Source organism: Podarcis bocagei (assembly GCF_964188305.1).
Source record: "Podarcis bocagei genome assembly, chromosome: 1".
NCBI lineage: Eukaryota > Metazoa > Chordata > Lepidosauria > Squamata > Lacertidae > Podarcis > Podarcis bocagei.
In genome coordinates, this window is record NC_138125.1 from 18,371,728 (window position 1) to 18,396,202 (window position 24,475).

Genomic DNA, 24,475 nt, shown 5'->3' on the forward strand with positions numbered 1-24,475 from the left:
ACAGTAGGGTATTATTAATTATTATTATTATTATTATTATTATTATTATTATTATTATTACCTGGGTTGCACACTGGTTCTTATACTATACTGATTCCATATATGTATAAAATACGTTTATTTCAAAAGAGCATAAGAAGAGTGGTGCTGGATAAGACTAAAGGCCCAACAGGTCCAATATTATGTTTTCACAACCAAATACAGCTGAAAAGTCAGCAAAAAGGACCTGAATGCAGCAGCTCTCTCCCCATTTGTGACCTCTAGCAACTGGTGTTCAGAGGTGTGTTTCTTCAGACACCGGAAGAAGAACACAGCTCTCATGGCCAACAGCCATTCATATCTTTGTCTTCCATAAATTTATACATCTGTCCAGCAGAACCCAACAAATTTGCTGGAAATTGGCTGTCATTTCGTCATACTTCTTGATTGTAACTTACTTTTATATTAACTCACCTTTCTCCAAATATATTACAAGTACGTTCATATTCTTGGTCTTTTGGGTACTGTGGTGACAACAGGCACTCCTAAAATTAAATCCTTTGGTCAGTTTTCTGAAATTCGGTTAATCTCATTACTGAGAATATCAAGCGCTAAATTTAGGAGAACTGATTTCTAACACCAGTGTGCTGGGCTCAAATTTGAGGATGGGGGCGGGTGGGTACCTTCCTTCTGCCTTTAAAAACAGGGGGTCCAATTGAGGGTAGTTATTTCAGAATACTTTGCTTAAATTTGGCGGATCTTTTGCACAGGACTTTGCTTGGCAGGTGGGTCAGCCCCACATGGTAGGGGAAGCAACTTGGAGACATGCTTGATCTGGTACCAGACATGGAACCCACAGAGGACAAACAAGACACCTCACAGGTCAAGGACCTTGAGAAGCAGGCAGGGTCCCCTGAAACCAGCCCTTAGGATCCACTGGAGGGACCATCTGGGATCTGCTGAAGAACCTCTAGGGCTATCAGAGAAGGAGGTGGAGTCACCACCACCACTTGCCCTTGAGAACCCTAGTGCCAAAAAACATAGTATACACATATGAACATGTGTATACTACAAGAACATAGTATACACGTATGAATCCAGAGTTGTCATGATGAAGCTATCCCTGGAACTCCTTCAGGACCAGCATCTGTGGTTAGAAGACCAGTATGGATAAGCCCTTCCTCTTGAGCCTTCCAATTGCTAGAAACAAGACAAGTCTCTGGTTCCTTAGGCCTGATGGTGGTGGTGGTGGAAGGCAACCACCTCCTTTATGACCTTGTTGAACTTCCTGTGACTATAGGCTGTTCCATGACCTTTTCATGGATTATGTTGGGACCTGGAACAGTTTTCTGTGCTTGACCTTGATGTCCTCCAGAAGTTCAGGACATGCTGGCTGGGGCTGATGGGAACTGTAGTCCAAAACATTTGGAGGACAGAAAGCTGGGGAAGGCCATTTTAGAGGGAGGGGGTCTAAAGAAAAAGTGAGAGCTATGGGATTTATTGGAAGCGCCAAAGATATTAGAAGCCTAGCGGTGATGTAGTGTCTATCAGAGCAGCTTACGCTTTGGAACTTCCTCACCTGTGGTCAGCCTGCACATGTGCACAAATAAACCATAGGTCTCAAAATTCAAGTGAATCTCCAGTAACCATTCAAAGGGAATATAAGCCCTAGATAAACTATTGCACCTCTGAAGTTGTAGAATTGTGACAGTACCTTCACTCCTTCGGGGCTTAATACTAAGACCACAGCTTTGTGAAGTACATTAAAACGCACGACTGGTCCATATTCTTCAGCCCTATGAAGAGAAAGTCACCCAAAGTATTTAAAAAGGAAAGGGAACACTTGCCAGAGATAAGCAACCAGCAAGTTATATGGAATGTTGCGAATCACGACCTGCGCAAGCGCGGATGCGGGTTGTGTTTGCTTCTGGATGCGAACGGGGCTCTGGAAAGGATCCTGTTCGCATCCAGAGGTACCACTGTATATGGAAAATATTTCATATCTGAAGTCATTCGTGGACTGGAAGTAGAAATTTTCAACTTTGCCCTTGCTGTAGAAAACTCTTGTAAATTACTAACAAGCAAAATAAACTTTCAAGGACGTAGTTGATGATTTCTAGATTTTATACCCCACCTTCCCTTTACTCAAGAGTGTTAATGGAAATGTACATATTGGGTTGGGTTCGTGCTACATAAGAGTTGTGTAGATGGCTTCACATTCCTTTCTTAATTCCCCATCCCTCCAATTTTATGGCAAACCATAGGGCACTCTAGGAAAACCTTGTTTTGCACGAACTGGGACTACAGCACTGACATTTCCTATTCACTTTCCCATTCTGCAAGTAGTGACATATTTCCCCTAACATGCCCAGCTGGGGAAAAGGTTCTTGGCTACATAGATTGTTGGTCTGAATTTGCATTGAAACTCATAGCCCAGGGATAGGCAACCTAAGGCCCAGGGGCCAGATGCAGCCCATTCGCCTTCTCAATCCGGCCCACGGACGGTCCGGGAATCACCTTGTTTTTACAAGAGTAGAATGTGTCCTGTTATTTAAAATGCATCTCTGGGTTATTTGTGGGGCCTGCCTGGTGTTTTTACACGAGTAGAATGTGTGCTTTTATTTAAAATGCATCTCTGGGTTATTTGTGGGGCATAGGAATTCGTTCATTAGTTTTTTTCAGAATACAGTCCGGCCCACGGCTGAAAAAGGTTGCTGACCCCTGTACATAGCCTCTTATACCAAGCTCTCTGAAAAATTGAAAGTAACTTACCACTGCAGAAAGAGATCACCCAATGGCTCCTGGTTTTTAACCGTTTTCCAAATGAGTGGCCCATGTCCAAGAAAAAAGCTGCATTTTTTTTAAAAAAAGAAACAGGATGTTATGAAACTATATGAAGAACATCGTACAGTATTTTGCATTGAAATCAAATCAGGAGTGCCTATGTGATTTCACACACCAATTGGTGGGGGGAAGATGGCGCCAGGTCAAGCTTCAACTGAGTCTCTGCTGCGTGAACAGGAGCTCTAATGATCAAATTACCCTGATAAAAAGGCTCAACCTATGAAAATATCTGCCAACTTTTATCAGTAAAAGACTCTGGGAGCTGTCGGGTGGACTTTTAAACCTCCCCACCCTTTTAAAGCTACTTAAATCAACTTTGAACCACCTCCCTTGAAAAGCCCATAAAGCTGTGGGTTGGATAAAATAGCCCCATTTATTTCTGAGTACGAAGATGGTACTTACAAGACAATGTGGCAAAGAACTGGGGATTTCACCTTTACAACCTGTGACAACTCCCACAAAGAAAAAACTCATGGAACTTTGGAGTGTCAGGCATAGCCCTATTGGCTTTAGCCCAAACGTAGCAGAGTTTTCCTGCACAGCGAAGAAGCTAGTTGCGGCAGTAATGACTAGTCAGCTAGACTCAGAATAACTATTTACAGGATTTATTAAAAGGAAAAATAAAACCAGCAGAGTTTCTGCATACAAATAAAAGCAAAATAAATCCTCTTTCTTTCTTTCTCTCTCTCTCTCATAACCATACACAGCACTTCTAACTCCTAACACACCTCACATCAAACTGTGCTAGCAATCCCTAGATAACAGAGTTGAGTGCTGCTCGTTAACCAATCAGAGTGAGTAGTTTCTAGGTCAAGCAGACCTGGGCTTTCTGCCAAGAGTAAATTGACACCAGCTTGAGTTAATTGGTGAAGCTAGAATCTGCAAGTTTCCCACGAGAACCAATTAACAGAAACTGAACACCCCCTCACAGATTCTGCTGAACAATTAACACCAAATACACCTATGTAGGAGATTATTTTTCCATCAAACCTAAACCCTTGCACATTCGCTTGTTCTTTACCTTTGCCAATGGTTTAGTTAACACATCTGCTACATTTTCTTCACTTGATACATAAGTACAGGTGATTACATTGTCTTGTACACAGCAACGTACATTTTGGTATTTTACAGAGATATGTTTTGAACGCGATTTGAAACCCTCTGTTTTACTTAAGGTTATACAAGCTTGATTATCAATGTAAACTTGTACTGGTTCTCCACAATTTACATTTAAATCTGCCAACAAATGCTTGAAATAAATCACCTCGTTGCACAATTCACTCAATGCGGCGTACTCTGATTCCGTTGATGACACACTTACAACGTCTTGCTTGCGTGACCGCCAGCTGATTAAAGCTCCACCGACCATTATGACTAGTCCTGTGACAGATTTTCTATCTGGCAAATTTCCCCAGTCACTATCACAGTAGCAACTCAACATTTCGTCCTCGGAAGAATTTAATTGTAACATATAGCCAATTGTCTGTTTGAGATACCTCAGAACTTGTTTTACCCCTTTCCAGGCATTTAGTGTGGGCTTTGAGACCAATCTACTTAATATGCCTACTGCATAGCTAATATCAGGTCTGGACCACTGTGCTATATACAATAAACTTCCAATTACAGAGTGATATACATCAGGATGTTCAAATTCAGGACTCTCATCTATGTGAAGTGTTTTTATGAAACCTGGATCCATAGGTACCGCTGCCCCTTTGCAATCCTGCATCCTGTATGTAGTCAGTAGTTGTTTAACTTTGTTATGCTGACTAATTAGGCAGCTGCCATCTTGGGCCCAGCACACTTCCAACCCTAGATATGTCCTAACCGGGCCTAAGTCTTTTGTACACCCACCTGCAGCCTACAATCTTTGCCCCCTCAGGCGCTGCTACTGGTGTAAAAACCTTGTGCTCATTCAGAGAGGACATCTCTTCCTCCATTGCCTGTTTCCAGCGCTCTGCCTCCTCTTTTGGTAACTTTAACACCTCCTGAAAACTCTTGGGTTCTGCACTTACACTAAACACATTTGCAGTATCTGGGGAAAAACGCACCGGAGGCACTCCTTTGTTTTGTCTTTTAGATCTTCTGGGAGAAAATTTTTCTTCTGACCCACTTTCCTCCTCAGAACTATGACCTCTCTTTTGTTGCTTAGCCACTGGTCTCTGGCTAACTTCACTTTCCTGAGAGCTCTTATCTGAACTTTCCTCCCCCTCAGACTCTGATTCTCTGTGTCTACCTTCAGAGTCATGAAGCTCCTGGGAAGGTTCAAACCAAACCTCAGTATTGGCATGTAGTCTCTCCCAGCCACTATGTTCACAAAAACTGGCATTCCTGGAGATCACAATGCCATTTGTCCCTTCAGCAAAGCGGAAACCTTTTCCCAGCTCTTGGTAACCCACAAACACTAGCTGTTTGGTCTTAGGATCTCCCTTTTTCCTCATTTGTTTCGGAATTAATACCCAGGCTTTTGATCCAAACACATGCAAATGGTCAATTTTGGGTTTTTTCTGAAACAATTTAAAGTACGGGGTTGTACCTATTGTTTGATGAAAGAGCCTATTTTGGAGATAACACGCGGTGAGCATGCTCTCCCCCCAATAAGACATGGGCAAATCAGCATCATCAAGCATGGCAAACATCATATCTTGTAAAGATCTGTTTTTTCGTTCTGCAACGCCATTCTCCTCTGGGGAAAAAACGTTCGTTTTTCTATGCCCAATGCCACGCTTTTGTAACCAATCTTTAAAGGCATTTGACATAAATTCGCCACCTCTGTCTGTCTGTATCCTTCTGAGTTTAACAGACAGAAATCTTTCCACAGATGCCACCCAGCCTTTAAACTTAGTGAACACGTCACCCTTATTCTTCATGGGAAAAACCCAAGAATAACGCGTGGCGTCATCCACAATTGTTAGTGAAAAGCGCGATCCACCCCTGCTTACAGCAAATGGACCAATTACGTCCATGTGAACCAGCTGTAGCGGTGACTCACTAACTCTGTCACTTCTGGGGTAAGAGACTCTGTGGGTTTTAACCTTTTTACAAACATTACAATCAAGGTACTTGTTACAACTCTTTAAATTACCCCCATCAGCTAATTCAGACATTTTTAGTACACTTTTCCAGCAAGCATGCCCCATTTTCCTATGCAATAAGTGCACACAGTTGTCATGTATAGCTTTGTTATCAGGCTGAGATTTACTGACTACTGCTGCAACTTGAGATCCTGCTTTAAGCCAAAACAAGCCTCCCTCTGACTTAGCAGTGCCTAAAATCTCACCAGCCTTCTTAATAATGCAACTGTCTCCTTCAAAATGCACTTTAAACCCAGCTTTTAGCAAACAATCTACAGACATCAGATTGCTCCTTAATGAAGGCACACAAAGTACATTTTGCAGGCACTCACGAAGACAAGGAACAAAAACTGCACCCCCCGAAATCACTTCGGAAGTACTTCCGTCTGCTAGAGCCACCTGGCTGCGCTGTGCTGAGTTCTTGGAAACAAACAATTCATCTGAATTCACGATGTGGCGAGACGCTCCCGAATCGACCACCCAGACCGCTTGTTTCTCATCAGCAATCTTGACCTCGCCGGTCACCAGCTGAGCCGACTGTTTTTGTTTGAAGAATTTCCTTTTACGCTGCTGCTGCTGCTGATCTCGTCTCTGCTCCTGCACCGGCCACTGAGACTTGACCAACTCCGGACATTGTCGTTTTAGATGCGCTGAAGACCCACATCGGAAACAACGCCTAACAGCAAACGCTGACTCCTCACCGGTACGCTGCTTTTGCTTCACCTCTGGCACGGCATGAGAACTCCTTCCAAACCGTCCACCTGTAGAAGCCTCTGCAGCCAACGACCTTTCTTGCCTCTTCTGCCATTCTTCAATCAAACGCCCAGTAACGTAACTGACTGATAAATCACGCTCCTGTATGCCTTCTAGAGACAAAACTAAATTATCCCAGCTTTCCGGGAGAGAACTCAAAATGATAGCCACCTTCTCCTGCTGGTCTAACGCACAGTCTCTTTCCTGTAGCGCAGCAAACTTTAACTGTAAACTGTGTAGGTGTTCCTGCATTGTAACCCCAGGCTGTAACATTGCCTTGTACAATGCCTTGCGAATGAACAGCTTGGAAACCGCTGTCTCACGCACATGGAGTTCTTTAAGTGCTTGCCACACACCTCTAGCTGTCTTGATTCCCCTCACATACGGCAACTGGGAATCTTCCAGCCCCAAGACAATTGTGGCCCTTGCTCTTTGGTCTTTATCGAGGTCTTCATCATCAGGCTTCGTAGGAAACTTACTCACCACTTGCCAGAGACGATCCCTCTGCAACACTGCCTGCATGCGTTCCGACCACAGCAAGTAATTGGAGTCATTCAGACGCTCAAAAGCCATCTGAACTGGTTGTGAGGCCATCTTGAGAGCGATGTCCCTGGAACCCGGAACCAGCTACTCACGACCACCGAGAGAGAAAACAGGAACCACAGCACCCAGCACTCACACGCTGCAGCTGTTGTCCTTCTGTCCGCTGCGTCACCAGCTCACCACGGTCAGGAACCAGCCAGAGAACAACAACTTCTGGAACTACTGGAACCAACGCCGTTGATGCTGACACCACCGCAACTCAGGCTGGCAGCACAATGCTCATAACCTCATGGAACTTTGGAGTGTCAGGCATAGCCCTATTGGCTTTAGCCCAAACGTAGCAGAGTTTTCCTGCACAGCGAAGAAGCTAGTTGCGGCAGTAATGACTAGTCAGCTAGACTCAGAATAACTATTTACAGGATTTATTAAAAGGAAAAATAAAACCAGCAGAGTTTCTGCATACAAATAAAAGCAAAATAAATCCTCTTTCTTTCTTTCTCTCTCTCTCTCATAACCATACACAGCACTTCTAACTCCTAACACACCTCACATCAAACTGTGCTAGCAATCCCTAGATAACAGAGTTGAGTGCTGCTCGTTAACCAATCAGAGTGAGTAGTTTCTAGGTCAAGCAGACCTGGGCTTTCTGCCAAGAGTAAATTGACACCAGCTTGAGTTAATTGGTGAAGCTAGAATCTGCAAGTTTCCCACGAGAACCAATTAACAGAAACTGAACAAAAACTGGCCAAAATTTCAATCTACTTCCATCCCAAGGCTGATGAAGCAAATAATCCAGGAAACCTCCATTCTCATGAGTGGTCTATTGACCACACCTGGATTGGAAGGGAGGAAAAAACGAACGTCGGAGGTGAGGGAGTGGACCTGGCAACAGAACTAAAACAAGCTGAGCTAGCCAAAGAGGGACCTGAAGCAAGTTTAGAACAGGAGCTATTCCTGGAAAACCTAGAAGCCATGTCAAACGAGCCTCCCCTCCCTATCAGGAGAGAATTTAAGGTGCCCTGAGCCAACTGAGACAGACAAATGGCCAAACAGCTTAAGGGTACAGTACCCGGACAACCTTATCTTCTACTTCTCAGGGATGTTCGAAGAGTTACTCAAAACTCATTTCACACAGATAAGCAAAGAACTTGAGCCAATTTAAAATTTCCTTTTGGAAAGCTTGAACCTGCTTACCACCCTAACTGAATTGATTAAGACAGTGGCGTAGCGTGGGTTGTCAGCACCCGGGGCAAGGCAAGTAATTTGCGCCCCCTAACCCGTGGATTTGCGCCCCCTAACCCTAACCCCCAGATGTTGCGCCCGGTGCAGCCGCCCCCCCTGCACCCCCCACACTACGCCACTGGATTAAGAACCATGAGGTCGCTTTCCCTCACATGACATCTGAGACTAGGACTAATGGAGGTGAAACCAAGTCGGGACTCGATTACAAAAAAAAAAAACTAAAAAAAACCTGAAACAATTCAGTGCAGGAGGGAGGGTCCCTTGCTCCCAAGAAACCGACCTTAAAGAGAAAATGCTCAACACAAAAAATGAAGACCAAAACATCAAATTGAGAGGCCAAAAAGGAGCGCTGACCTGCCGGACTAAAAAAATGAATTCCCAGAAGCTCTTTAAGCTGCTGGAGAATAGAACAACAAAGAACTCTGCTCCTACAACCCAAAAGAAAATCACAAACTCATGCATGCCAATAAAGCACTCTGAGGAAAAGCCCCACGCCCCAGCAGACCACACACCATCCTCTAGTGGGGAAATAGAAAAACCAAAGGAAATTCTGGCTCCCATGCAACCAAGCCTTCTCTTGACATCGCAAAGAAATCCCGTGTACCCTAACATAACAAGAAAGGATCAAGATAAAACAACACAGACTTGTTGGAAGCTAACATTAAATAATCACAAACTTGCCTTCACAATACTTCCCACAATACACCCACAGAGCCAGTGTGGTGTAGTGGTTAAGAGCGGTGGACTCGTAATCTGGGGAACCGGGTTCGCCTCTCCGCTTCTCCACATGCAGCTGCTGGGTGACCTTTGGCCAGTCATACTTCTTTGAAGTCTCTCAGCCCCACTCACCTCACAGAGTGTTTGTTGTGGGGGAGGAAGGGAAAGGAGAATGTTAGCCGCTTGGAGACTCCTTAAAGGGAGTGAAAGGCGGGATATCAAATCCAAACTCCTCCTCCTCCTCCTCTTCTTCTTCTTCTTCTTCTTCTTCTTCTTCTTCTTCTTCTTCTTCACAAATAGAGGACACCCATCATATGCTCAAAGTAAAGTAAATATTCCCGAAAAAATCGGAATAGTCACCAGGGGCCTCGTGACAGCAGAAAATATCATCAAGGTAAAATTCCTCCCTCATGACACGGTCCAAAATAGGGCTATAGTGACTTTTAAGGACGGGCTCTCAACTAAACAGACCCTTTCAAATAAAGACAATTTCCTGAGGACTGGCTTGTTTGTGCACCGTTTCTTCGAAAACATCGAAGACCCTTTACCACTTCTCGGAGCACATAGGCCAGCCAGAACAAAAACCAAAATCAGCACTGCAGAATCCAACAGCGCCGGAAACGGTAAGCTGCTCTACCCAGAGGCTGGCAATCTTAAACAATCTGGCAGGCTGTACAAAACCCTGCCCTCACCAAATAAACTAGAAAAGGATTTCTCCTCAAAGGATGAACAACTCCTAACAACCTACCTCGAGTAGATCCTACTTTCCCAAGATGCACTAAAGCGTGTTCTCCATCACGGAGAGCACGCGTTGCGGTTGGGGATTCCAAGACACCTTGCTGTTGCTGGGCAGATGGTTTGGCCAACTCGTAAGCAGGGGCGGGCTGTTACTGGGGAAATTTAGATGTTGCCATTTAGTGATTGACAGCCCTATTTGTTAAATACAAGGCACGCAGCAACGGACGTCCTCTTTCGCTGTGTGCTTCGGATCACCCGTCCTCCCTTCTCTAATGTTAGGCTGTTTGCTTGACCTTGCTATTGCCTGTCATGGGGTCGTCTGCTTTGGAGCAGGGGCCCGGTAGGAATTTTGCCATTTGGCTGATTAGTGTGTGCCACTTGGTTTTCGCCTACCGTGTAGCAAATCGTCACAACTTGTAAGGTTTGCGGTTAGGCATTGGTCTGGAATTGGTTTTTGGAGGGGTATGGATTTGGCTGTGCCTGCCCCGCAAAATGCTGCTGCTGGTGGAGGGGTATGGATTCGGCTGTGCCTGCCCCTCCAAAATGCTGCTGCTGCTGCTTCAAGGGTTTTCCGTTAAAGGAACCCAGGGGCTCCCCCATGCTTTTGTCCGAAACCCCCTGGCAAGGGGCTAGGGCCACGCAAGCCCCTGGGAGCATTCTGGGGAGAGGTGAGGCATGGTTCCCAGTCCCGTCTCTCTCCCCAGGTGACTTACCCTTCCTGACTTCGCGGGGGGTGCGAATGTCAGAGCTGTCCCCGTGCGGGGGCAGTTAGTGCTACCAATGCCTAAGCAACCACTCACATTGCTGTAATTTGAATAAAGTTCTGGCCAAAATTATGCCAAAAAAATCAAACAAAAATTAAGTGTCAATTGTGTTTTCCTTTGGGGTGTATTGGGGACCTCAACACGCAATTGAAAGACTTTCGACCATAAGGAAGTCCCTGCCACCTCTAGCCCCGCCTCCTCCCATGGAATTTAATTACATCAATTGCAAATCAAAGCCTTTAACCAACGAGGAATGGACAACCTGTCGATATCTGTCTCCAGAAGAAACGGGCTCTCCTGCACCCCCTCCAATAGCCCAATCCAAATCGCAACAAGTTGAACTAGTGGTGCCAGCGCCGGGAATTGGCCCAATCTTCATGGATTGCCTGGGAATCCTAGAAGCTATTCATGCAGAGGAATGAAATAAGGTCTTAGCAGGTGACTGCCTGGACGGACAAATTAATACCCCCAAATTAGTCTTTCCCTCAAAAGGCTCCCCCATTCCTCCGCATCATGGCTCAATCAAGCCAAATTCAAAGGACCTGAGGAATCAGCAGCAGAAAACAGCTATGAGTGCCTGGAATCTAAAACCCAAGAATCAACTGCTGCCCTAAACATCATCTCCTGGAATGTTGCCAGCTGGTCCAGATGCCTCTCCCACTCAACAGACATTCCCTTCTACCGTCAAAACTTTAACATCATCGCTCTCCAAGAGACGTGGGCGGCTGAAAACCCATCATTGGAAGGATACTATACATATGCAGTGAGAGCAGTTGCAGGCAGAGGACCAGGGAGGCTCAAGGGGGGATTATGCATCCTAATCTCACTCTGCCTAAACGCCACCTGTAAGGAACTGTCCCCCCTAGACCACCTAGCAATGGCCCTACTCATATCCTGGGGAAACTGCAGTTTACTAATTATCAATGCTTATATCCCCCCAACAAGCAAAAAAACCGATATTGAGGGCATCTGGAATAGACTGGACTCTTATGTCAGGTTACTGATAACAAAGTACAGTGGTGCCTCGCAAGACAAAAAGAATCCGTTCTGTGATTCTCTTTGTCTAGCGGTTTTTTCATCTTGCAAAGCAAGCCCATTGAAGGATTAGTGGATTAGCGCTATTAGCGGAATAGCGCTATTAGCGGCTATTAGCGGCTTTTAGCGGCTTTTAGCAGCTTATCTGCTGATCGGATCAGCTGATAAGCGGCTTAGCGGCTTAGAAAAAGGGGGGGAAAGGAAAAAAAAACCCAGCAGGAACTTGCAAGACATTGTCGTCTTGCGAAGCAAGCCCATAGGAAATTCGTTTTGCGAAGCACCTCCAAAACGGAAAACTCTTTCGTCTAGCGAGTTTTCTGTCTTGCGAAGCATTCGTCTTGCGGGGCACCACTGTATCTGGGAGCAAAGGTCCTGCTGGTGGGTGACCTAAACGCAAGGTTAGGTCCTGATGACCCCAGTTTAGAAACCAAATACAGGCAAAAAATAGGGTACCCTGTCGACTTTGGCCCGGAGGCTTTACCAAGGCAGTCAAAGGATCAACATTCAAATTTAGCTGGAGCCTGCCTCCTCAAACTCTCTAGGCAGCTAAATCTTCATATCCTAAATGGTTGCACCAGGGGCGACATCCCCGGGGAATATACATTCGTGTCTGGGGTAAGATCCAGCATAATTGATTATATGTTGGTGGACAGCGAATTGCTAACAAAAATAGTGAATTTAAAAGTGCTCCCATTCATAGAGGGGGACCATTTCCCTTTGCACCTCCAGGTGTCTCCGTTAAATGAGTCACCCTTCCTGAGAACAGTATACCCTGCAGAGATCACCGCATTAGAGCGACCTGGTTGCCGAGTCAAATGGACCCCTGCACTTGATACCAAACTGAAGAAGATTTTAACCTCTGAGAAACTCTGTACAATTTTAACTGGCTTTGGGAATAATCCTAGGCCTGAGGACCCAGTTTCCAAGTATGAGAGCCTGCTCCAACAATTGAAGCCCTATCTTTTTAATACCACAGAGAAAAGGCCAACTAAGCCAATAACATCAAATAAACCCTGGTTTGATTACACCTGCTTTGAGGCAAAGAAAGCCCTGCAAAATGCTTACAAAGCTGCCCTGACAGCCGAAAATTCTGTTAGACACCAAGCCTATCTTGCTGTCCGTGCCCTAAAAAAAGAGTATAAAGACCTAATACTCCACCAAAAGAATGCCTATACCAGAAAATGTTGGCTAGAATTAATTAGTGCGGCAAAAGATCAGACACTATTCTGGAAACTGGTAACTTCTGGCACCCATAAACCTATTTCCCCCTTAACCTCACAAATTCCTCCTAGCCTGTGGGTCTCATTCTTCCAATCTTTGTACGAGTACACTGAACCTCCACTACGGAATTATAATATAGAACAACTGGCTAAATGGCCGCTTGTTTCAGTAACTGAAGTGAAATCATATATAAACCAACTGAAAATGGCCAAAGCCCCAGGCTCAGATGGCATTACACCAGAAATAAGGACAGGCGGATTGGTGGGCACCTTTCTTAGCCACCCTCTTCACCTACATAGATGACACTGGCCACATGCCAAGGGAATGGGGAACAGCCATAATAGTTCCGATCTATAAAAAGGGCAACAGAGGGGACCCAGCGAATTATAGTCTGATTAGCCTATTAAGTGTGGTCAGTAAACTCTACGCAAAGCACCTCCTTAATAAGTTTACAGAATGGCTAGAGAATGAAGATATCCTGGCAATAGAACAAGCGGGCTTCAGACCTGGAAGGTCCATGACAGATCACTGCCTAACACTACAACTTCTCATCGACAAATACAAATCAGGAGGGCGGGCCTCACTATACGCTGCCTTCGTTGACCTAAAAGCAGCCTTTGATACAGTCTCCAGAACCAGACTCTGGGACAGACTACAGGGTACCAATATAGATAGAAGGCTCCTGCTCTTAATTCAGGGCACTACACGCAAACACGGCTCTTAGAGTCAGGTGCAGCCGCGTAGGACACCTAACGGACTCTATTAAAACCTTCAAAGGAGTCAGGCAAAGGTGCCTATTGGCCCCTCTACTATTTAATTTCAACTGGCAGAAAAGTACCCGTTTTAATGTACGCGGATGACGCTGTTCTTCTCTCTCAAACCAAAGTGGGTCTGAAACGTGCCTTAGGAAAGTTTAGTGACCAATGTAACACTGAATTGTTAACAATTAACTTCGCTAAAACTAAAATTGTACATTTTAACCGCTCCTTCAGGAAAGATAATTGGAGCGTAAAGGGAAACGCCATTGAACAGACTAAGACCTTCCAATACTTAGGCATTACTTTTTCTTATAATGCCAAATTGTCAACACACTTGACCACATCAGCTATATCAGCAGGAAGAAGTGCAAATGCTATCCTTAGACTATTCAGAAGGAAAGGAGCTGGCTTCCTCCCGATGGCCCTAACAGTCTTTCAGGCAAAATCTTTAGCCCAACTCCTATATGGCTCTCAAATTAGCCCCACTGCCAACCTTAAGACCCTTGAAACAGTACAATCTAAATTCTTAAGATCACTATTTGCTACCCCTAAGTGTACACCTAATGCAGTCTTAAGGCAAGAGGCAGGACTGCCCAGAGTGGAATTAAAAGTCTGGGAACAAGCAATATCCCTCTGGCTGAAAATCCATTTCAATCCTAAGGGACTATTACCCTGCTTCCTGGCCGCAGTTCCCTATCCCAGGTGCAATGCCAGGTCAATGATTCATAAGACCACTGCCATCCATGACTTGATCATGGATGGAGGATTTGACCTGGCTTGTGTAACAGAGACTTGGTTGGATGAAGCAGATGGGCCTGTTCTTGCCGCTGCTTGTCCACCAGGTTTCTCTTACGCACAGCAACCCAGGCCTTGTGGGCGGGGAGGGGGGGTTGCAGTGATTTTTAGGAAGTCATTAATTTGCACCAGGCGTCCTATTGGGAAGACCCAGTTCTCTGAGTGCATGTTCTGGAAGTTGGGCAATAGGGGCAATACAGGATTCCTTTTGGTGTACCGACCTCCCCGCTGCACCAAGGATTCCCTGCCCGAGCTGCTTCAGGTCGTGGCGGATGTTCTCCTGGGGACACCTAGCTTGGTTGTCCTAGGGGATTTTAATATCCATGCCGACACGACCTTACAAGGGGCCGCTCGGGACTTCGTGGAAAGCATGGCCTCCATGGGGCTGTCCCTGAATAAGTTTGGCCCAACCCATAGCCGCAGACATGCCATGGACCTGGTGTTTACCTCCATGGATGTTGGTGTTCTGACACTAAGTAAAAGCGAAACAAAAGAAGTGCCATGGTCAGACCACTTCCTGGTGCAACTTGACTTCTCCGTGACCCTTCCCCTCTGCAGGGAGGTGGGACCGATTCGGATGGTCCACCCCCACCACTTAATGGATCCAAATGGTTTCCAGAGAGTGGTAGGGGATGCTTTATCCCATGTTGATGGCCTTTCAGCTGATTCCCTGGTGGCCCGCTGGAATGTGGAGTTAACCAGGGCTATTGACTGTTTGGCTCTGAAGCGCCCTCTCCGATTGCATGGAGCCCGGACAGATTCGGGAAGAGGTAGACGCCACCGTGGGAGCAGGGCCGGGGCGGGAGAGTGCTAGAGTCCTGTCTAGTCAAATTGCGTGGGATCAATTCCAATCTGTTACCTCCGAGGATGTGGACAGGCTGCTTGGACGAGTGAAACCAACCACCTGTCTCCTTGATCCTTGCCCATCCAACAAACTACACATAAACTCCATTGGGAGCTCAGTGGAAAAAAACACAAATTGTATTCTTAAATTCTTCAGTGCACAAGGGGGCTTCTTCGTCCCCGCAGCTCTAAAATTATACAAGGCCAAAACTTTGGCACAACTCCTGTATGGTTCCTTTTTGGGTCCGCTTTTCTCTGCTTTCTCCCCCCTTGAGAGAGTTCAATCTAGACTTCTTAGAGCTCTCCTCCAAGTCCCCAGATGTGTCTCAAATGCATGGGTGAGATTGGAAACGGGGATGATGAGAGTGGAGGCTAGCATTTGCTTAACATCAATTTACAAATGGCTGACATTGAATCTGCTCCCCCTGAGGGATAGCCCCACTGATCCTCTGCGATCAATTCCAGTCAGGCTGGCAGACTGCAATTCTGAACACCCTCCAGAAACTGGGTTTTGCCCCTCAAGCCCTTCTAAGTCTGGGCTTGGGCCAGGCAAAAGCCACAGTCAGGCAAAGAATATTGGATACTGAGAGACAATAGGACTGCGCAAAGTGCCCCGACTATGAAATTGGAGAAATTGAGAGATATATAACCGCACGGGCAGCATACCTCTTCTTTCTCGTATCTAGAAATGCAAGAAGGGCCTTTACACTCGCCAGAAGCCGGTCTTACACTCTTCCCTTGCCGGTCCTGGATGGAGCCTTTAGTATAGTACCCTATGCCCAGAGACCTTGCACCTGTCCATTGGGAGAGATAGGAAGCCCAGAACACTTGTTTTTTAAATGTCCCTTTTACGAAGAGGCACACAGTAAGTTCATTGATCCCCTACTGGTGGGGTTCGCCGACCTCCCGCAAAAGCAAAAATTTGACCTTTTGCTGTTAGGCAAATATAAGAAGACCTGGATGGTCGTCAGATTCTGTGTACAAATCTGTAGGCGCAGACCATCGCCCAACTCAAAATAATCCGGCATGAAAATCCCCAAACTCGGTTCCATGGGTGACTCTGAGTCAACTCCCTGGGATAATTTATTGTTGCACATTGTTTCTAAATTTATTGTTGTACATTGTTTTAATTGCCTGTTTTAACCATATTTGCACATCAGTGTCTAATGCTGTGAGTGTCATCTATTTCAGAGGCTTCTACTCTTGCAGCCTCTTATAGTTGTTTTAACTGCGAGTCTTTTAGTTCTTACGCTCTTACAGTTGTTTTAACTGCATGTTTTTATTTGTTTTTAGTTCTTATCTGCTTTAATTATCAGTTTTTATCCATCCATTATCCGTGTTTAATCTTGTATTTTATTCAGATGTTTTATCCTATGCTTGTTTCTTTGTCCTTATTTGCTCCAACATTTATCAGTTTTAAAAAATCCTAACTGCTATTTTATTTATATGTTGTTGTTTTTTATCCTGGTCTGTGACCGTAATAAAGTTCATTCATTCACACAAATCTCCAAGGAACATGCATTACCCATCCCAGAAATAACAGCCCATGACCCATCCTACTGTGAGAAAGGGGACATCGTAAACTTGCATGCCTGTTCATTTTAAAAATTATTATTCCAGATACTACAACCAGCAACACCAGGGTCAGGAAGTTCTGCCACCTGAGGCGAAAAGCCCACCACCATCTCCTTCCTCCTGTGCATGAATGCCCTGCCAACCCTGCCCCCTCCTCCTGTCAAAGTCTGGCCACAAGACACACATTTGTACATTACGATTCGGAGGTCCAAGAGAATTAGCAGCCCCCTCCCTGTGGCATCTCCCATTAAGTATCACAACCCACCAGCCTCTTACCTCACCCTTGGGGCGCCAGGGATGTGATCATACTTCATGTGGATTGATTTTATGTAGCAGCAATAAAGGCCAAAAGCCAGAAGGGCCACCGCGAGCAAAATGCGCAGCAAGCCCCAGATCACCTCTGGCGCATCCATGACAGCCAGGAGCTCAAGCCACAAAGCTGCAATGCCAAGCCTCCAAAGTTTGAATGACTCTGCCTTGGAGATTGGAGTCCTGGAGTTGTTGCTTTGGCAATAAATCCCTTTTGAGTTTGGGAGGAGCCAGGCTGGGATGCAGTAGGAGGAACCTTTACTTAAACATACAGTCCCTGCAATCAGATTGAGTCAAAAAAAGTTTAAAAAGGTATTTAAGTATACCTTTCCTAAGAAACCAGAGGCCTTCCTTTTGGGCATTGTTGGCCAAAGGGTGTTAAAGAAGGATCGAACTTTCTTTATGTATGCAACAGCAGCAGCAAGAATACTCATTGCAAAACATTGGAAGACTCAAGATTTGCCCACTCTGGAAGAATGGCAGACGCAACTGATAGACTATATGGAATTGGCAGAAATGACTAGCAGAATCCGAGACCTGGAAGAAGAGACAGTGGAAGAGGATTGGAAAAAGTTTAAGGACTATTTACAAAAACATTGTAAACTGTATGAATGTTAAGATGATGCAGGATAGGAAACAACGAGGCATCAGCAATTTAGCTGAAAGAAGTATGAAAATAAGTGATATATAAGAACAAAGATGAAATTTTGATTAGTATTATGTCAAACTTAAACATCTAAGTATTTGATAAAAACATTTAAAATTGGAGACATAATATTTGAAAACTACAAAATAAGAGTTGAAACAAGGTGATAAATTGCTGTTTATAATTTTATAACTGGGAACGCAGGAAAGGGAGTTGTGAGGAAGTCCAAAAGGTTATGGAAATATGGTTTTTTGACATTTGATTATGTTCTGTTTTATCTATTCTGTGTTAACTTTTTTGTTTTATTCTTTTTTGTTTGTTCTATGTTGGTGATGGTGTTTTATGTGTTTGGTGATTTATTGTTTAAAACCTTTAATAAATATCTTTAAAAAAAAAAAACAGATTGAGTCAGAAGGACCAAATGATGGTCCATTTGGAAGACCAAAGGATTTAATTTTAGGAGTTGGTACAATGCCAAAGCACCCAGTCAGAACATAGAATCGTAGAATCGTAGAATTGGAAGGGATCCTGAGGGTCATTGAGTCCAATCCCACTGCAATGCAGTAATCTCAGCTAAAGCATCCATGACAGATGGCCCTCCAACCGCTGCTTAGAAACCTCCAAGGAGGGAGACTCTTCCACTGCCAAACAGCTCTTACTGTCAGAAAGTTTCCCCCCGAATATTTAGTCAAAATATCCTTTCTTGTAACTTGAAGCCATTGGTTCAAGTCCTACCCTCCAGAGTAGGGTTGCCATACACCTGGGAAATCTTGGACATGTCTTTTTCGGGGTGGGGGGGAACCAACATGCACAACTGGAACTGTCAGGGTTGGGTAGGTATGGGTTTTTTTGTTTGGCTCAGGCACGGGCTGCTCTGCACGCTGCAGCTGCTGCCAGCTCGAGCCGGCGAAAGAGGCACACGGGCATGGCAGGGCCTCTTTCCCCAGCTCAGGCTGGCAGCAGCTCAGGCTGTGCCCTTTCTTGCTCTTCAAGACATAGCAACCCTACTTCAGTGCAGGAGAAAAGAAGCTTTTCCCCTCTTCCATGTGACAGCCCTTGAGATATTTGAAGGTGGCAATCCCCTATCAGTCTGCTCTTATCCAGGCTAAACATACCCAGCTCCTTCAACTATTCCTAATAAGGCTTGACTTCCAGACCTCTGATCATCTAGGTCACCTTCCCTGCCTCCCCATGTGCAGTAGCCCCAACTGAGGAGGAGGGGGGGAGTGTGGAGGACAGTGAGGAAAGGGTGAGAGCAGCCCTGAGTGCCCGCCTTGCTTGGGAGCAGGTCCAAAGGAACGTATCTCCCCAGCCCAACCTCCTGTGATAGGAATTTTATGGTCTTAGATATATAGTAATGTTCATAACTGCACATACATAGATCAGTACAGGAAAGCCAACCTGGAACCATTTTGATTCCTAAACTGACCAAATCCTTTCTCTGCAAGGTTAAAAATGGAAAAGCCTCCCCATTGTCTCTTCCTTCACAAATCCTGTCTTAATCTGTGTTTGAATAAGGTGTGAGCCTGTGACCTGGCCCAGGAAATAAGTATTTTAGCACTACAAAAGAATGGCCAGGCTCCCCAGAAAATCCAATCAAGTAACCTGCTAGACAGGAGATAAACAAGGACAAGAGAAAAACAACATTTAAATTTCTGTGATGTAGGTGGGATGTATCTGAGGGGTGGTCTTAGGTTACACCCCTTCTGTGATGTATGCATAATGTTTCTGGGGGTGGTCCTGATCTAGAGAAGGGGAATTTCAAAAGTCTTTATAAGGCCTTGCGGGCCATTGTTCTGGGTCCTCTTCCTCTCCTGCGTGTGAGGGGAGTACCCTGTTGCAACAGATCAATAAAGATCAAGCTTACTAGCTGCTTTGCTTCTCCATATTCTCTGGTTGGCCTCTGTTATTTTCTCCTACCAATAGGGAACCTATGTAAGGACTCTATATGGGCTCTTGGATACCCCATAAGGGAAAAGGGCATATTTTTATTTACAACAGATGGCGACCACGCACGAAGGGACTTTTGGTTACCCGGATTCTGGAAGCGAGGAAGGACTGGTTATCCAGCGCGCACCAGGCAGTTTGCCAGGAGGAATAACCAGTCTTCCATCGGTCCCAGGGTCTGGCAATAACTTGGAGTTCAGCGGGGCTAACCAGAGGAAGCAAATCTTGATCAGGCCGGCCTTAAACAACCAGTCAAGACATCGTGGGATCACCAGGAACAGCGCATGCGGAAGTGAGTATTAAGTAGGAAACACTGGTAGTGGGTTGGGGTCTCTAAACCACAGCAACCAAAATTCTTTAATTCTTCCTTTCCCCTTCAAAAAAAAAAATTTCTACTTTCTCTCCTCCTTTCTGTCCCCTCAATCTCAACACCAGCCCTAGCCCTTCGGAGTAGGCCCAGGCAAAAGTTGTGTGTGACTTCTTTCATTTCCCTTCTACAGTCTATATGCCGACCTATTCCTTCGGAGTTTTGCCCAGAAAAAGGTCGTGCTTTTTCTTCTGTACTGAAAACTATAACTCCCAGGTGTAGCCGCACCTCTGCCATGGCGATCTTTGTTAGAGATGACCTGTGAGCAGAGAAAGCAAGGGCACCTGATTCCTTTCCTTCTTTGTCATTTCTGAGTCCCAATCTGGCACTGCGCTACGCAAGCGTCCAGTAGGGAACTCTCAGGTTAGATTGTAAGAGGCAGGAGGTTGCTGTGGGCTCCCTGGCTGAGTAATGACCAAAGGGGGGGGGTTGAGATCGCTGACCGCACTGTTAGCTTAGTAGCCAGGAAAGGCCAACAGCTGTACCAGCCTAGTAAGTCAGGCCAGACGAACGGCGGTGTGTCACAGTACTAATTCTCGGAGTTGTCCAAATTGAGTGTACTGTGGGTTATTTATTGTGTTTCCTGAAAAGTGGGGATAAAACCCCGACTGCAGTATAAAAGTAAAAGCTAGCGCTATTAAAATTCTTAAAATGGGTGCACCTCAATCAAAAGAAATGAACCCACAGACTCCTGATGGGAAAGAAGCCCAGTTGGTGCTTACTTCCCGCCTGGACTCTGACAGTCCCCTTCAATTTGTGTTTAAGAAACGTTTTTCCAGTGTTTAAATGGTGCTTAGGCAACATCCAGCAGCTGCTTATCTTAAATGTACCATCTAAAATAAAAATGCAAGCTTGCTCCAATTCTAAATCTAAGGAAGCCATGTTGAAGCCTTATCAATCTTAAACAAGACAAAAATTGAGAATGAAGTGTGCAAATGTTTGTTAAAGAGACTCTAAAAGAGAGTTTTTCTCCCAAGTGGTAAAATCCTGTATACGTGCTACTTGTGTTCTGAAAGGAGGATTACCCCACCTCCTTCCTCTAGTTTCAGTGGGGAGGGTAACCTAATGTTTCTGCTGCAAAAGCCTAGTTGAGCCAACTGCTCTCTCAAGCTAAAATGCAGTGTATGTATTTCATTAAGTATATGCCTATGAAAGTATGGTGTTCCTTCTAAGAAAAATATCTGAGTCCAGTTTTAACTTTGATCTGGTTGGACAGAAGAGTTATTGTAAGGCTCCTGGTATCAGTCTCTATAAGACGTCCTGGCCTCTTTTCTTAGAAAATGCCCCCCCTTGTTTCATTCTGTCTCTTTCAGTTTTTTTTTCCTTCTCCTTCTTATTCTCTGCCAGGTAAATTTACTTCCGAGTAAGCTTCCTTTAAAGGAAACTGCAAAGGGGGGGGGCATAGATTAGGCTTACTATTCCTCTGCAAGTTCAGGAAAAATTGTCACTTTTGTATTCCTTTTAAATCAAATCTATGGCTGTTTTAACTATGCTTTATAAGAGATCCTCTCCCTATCTTAGGAAAAATGTTCACTTCAGTCTTTAAAGATAATTTATCTAGGAACTTTCACTCTTTAGTCTAAGGAAGTAAACACTCACTCAAACTAGCTTCAAGATCTGCTAAAAGGGTTGGGTACTTTTATTTTCCTCTTCCTTAGTACATGATAGGCGCATGGCTTGTGGTCTCTTCCCCAGTTGTGTCTGTGTACATAAGTATGTGTGTGTCTCTCTGGTAGTACAAATCTTGCTATGAACCCTGTATTTTAGGGTTGGACTAGATGACCCCAGGTCCCTTTCAACTTTCCCAATTTGTGGCTGATGAGTTGAAATCCAGCCCAGATTTGCTCTTTGTTTTTAAAGGTGAGAGGTGAATGTGTGTGTTTCTGGTAGTACAAATCTTGCTATGAACCCTGTATTTTAGGGTTGGACCAGATGACCCCTGGTCCCTTTCAACTTTCCCAATTTGTGGCTGATGTGTTGAAATTCAGCCCAGATTTGCTCAAATCTTGCTATGAAACCTGTATTTTAGGGTTGGACTAGATGACCCCAGGTCCCTTTCAACTTTCCCAATTTGTGGCTGATGAGTTGAAATTCAGCCCAGATTTGCTCTTTGTTTTTTTAAAAGGTGTGAGGTGAAGCCATGATGTTTGAAGCAGAACTGGTGATATCAGGCAGTTGAGTGATTACAGTATTTATCATTTTGTCTACTATTAAAAAAAAAAATCAAACTTAAAAGTCTATTAAAAGTTTAAGCACATAAAAATTCATATAGTTAAGTAGAATTAGCCTTGACCATGACTGAGAATGTTAAAAAATAAAAAAATAAAAAATCCTATGAATTCTAACTCTCTGGCCATTTTTACTCATAAATAAGAGAGCGGTTGATTGTTCCGCGAATGGCCAGAGGGATATTAGCCCTTTCCTGTACATAAAGGAAGCAGTCTCAGTTTGCTTGGGCTGAGTGGTGAATACTTGAATTGCTGAGTTTCTCTTTTTTGTTTTAAAATCTAACCCTATTTTTAACATCTACTCCTTACCTGGCCATTTTTACTCATAAATAAGAGAGCGGTTGATTGTTCCGCGAATGACCAGATAAAATGACCAATAATGATAGCCCTTTCCTGTACATAAAGGAAGCTTGGGCTGAAATTGCTAGCTTTGGTGAATACTTAAATTGCTGAGTTTCTCTTTTTTGTTGTTTTAAAATCTAACCCTATTTTTAAAATCTACTCCTTACCTTTCCCTTCCTTATTCTAATTGAGCCAAAAGATGCAACATTTTCAATGGTATAAAAGGTTTGCTGAGACATGAACTCTGCACATGCACAGAGGCTAGATCAGCTAAAGAAGAGAGAAAGAGGAAGGGGGGAACTGTAAGGGGGGAGAGGAGGTTTCTTTCAAATGTAAAACTTGGAACCATTAAGGGAAATCATCCTTAATGTGTTTTGCTCCAGGAAGACAATAGTTAAGTACTGGACATGCCAAATTCTTTTCACAGGTAAATATCAAAGCACTCCCACTGTGAGTTCCTCTCTTGAGTAGTTTCTCCCCCCCCCCCAATGGGATTTAAATTTCATAAGTTTTTTTTTTTGTGTGTGTGTGTGTGTATGTGTATATGCCTATGCATTTTAGGAACAGCATTTCCTGACAGACCTCTCACATGAAATAATTTTCCCTTTCAACAGGTGTGTATATGCCTATGCATTTTAGGAACAGCATTTCCTGACAGACCTCTCACATGAAATAATTTTCCCTTTTAACAGAGTGTCCCTTCTTTTCTCCCACAGCACAAATGATAATGAAGGGATGCAAACAGTGATTTAAATACTCTATAAAAAGTAAATGCATTTGTTTTTCCTTTTGTCTTTCTTCACTTAAAGCCAAACAGTCACTTTCTTTCTGTTCAGCAAAACAAGTCTGAATCCCTGCTACATTAGTTGATTTCCTTCTATCTCTTTGTGGCTTTGACATTTTTTTTTTAGGTTACAAATAATCTGTTTTCGTTTATTAAGTTCGTTTTATCAGTTCTTCCATTAAATTAATCGAAGCACAACCAAACATTGTTTGCGGAATGGTATTTGTTTACCTTTTTGCCTGAGCATTTCTTACTAATTCTGTCATTTTGGCTAGTGCAAGGTACCTGCACAACTTTAAATTGCCATTCATTTTTCTTGGTATTAACTCATTTCCCAGTATTAACATTACAGCTGATGATGTCACATCAAGAAACACTTTTATTTTCATTTGGGATGTTAGAATGCCAAAACAGATTACTTCAGGTTACTTCAGGTTGCTTATTAATTGTGTGTCTTAGCATTTATTTATTTTTGGTTCCTCATAGCTCATTTTGTGTGTGTGTGTTTTACTTTGGGGACATGTTCATCACATGTTGAAAGTCAGTCTCATGAAGTTCTTTTATTGGATAGCACATGGTGAATTTTAAGTTTTCCCCATTGTTTTCCCTTTTTTTTTCAGTCCAGTAGTAATATGTGTGGTTTTGATAATATCTTTGTACTATTTAATAATAGTTATTTTCTGAATCTGATGTCTTTGTGTCAAGTCCATTTTCATCTAACTGGTAATCTAATTTTTTGCTTTCTTTTTATTTTTTAACCTTTCTTGTATTTTTTACAGTTCTCTTTCTCTACATGTGGAGTAATTTTTTATTAAGTGAAAGAAAGCAAACAAACTTAGCAGATAATAACAGTAATTATATGGAAATGTGATAATAAATAATAATAAATAATACATTTTATTTATATCCTGCCCTCCCCAGCCGAAGCTGGGCTCAAGGCGGCTAACAACAATCAAAATAGTCCAATAATG

At 44.0% G+C, this 24,475-nt stretch overlaps 1 protein-coding gene across 2 annotated transcripts in view; it reads right to left on the minus strand.

The window, feature by feature from the left end:
• LOC308586457 (cholesterol 24-hydroxylase-like) overlaps positions 1–24,475 on the minus strand; it is a 46,849-nt gene that overhangs the window by 18,012 nt on the left and 4,362 nt on the right. The window contains exons 1-4 of one of the 2 annotated variants that reach the window (XM_081193117.1): positions 17,158–17,345; positions 2,752–2,829; positions 1,694–1,775; positions 454–524 (exon numbers count right to left, since the gene is read on the minus strand). In XM_081193117.1, coding sequence (XP_081049243.1) covers positions 454–524; positions 1,694–1,775; positions 2,752–2,829; positions 17,158–17,294 — 368 coding nt within the window. In that variant the 5' untranslated portion in view covers positions 17,295–17,345. Of the gene's footprint in view, positions 1–453; positions 525–1,693; positions 1,776–2,751; positions 2,830–17,157; positions 17,346–24,475 lie in introns of those variants that run through there. The other variant, XM_081193118.1, reaches the window with a different exon arrangement.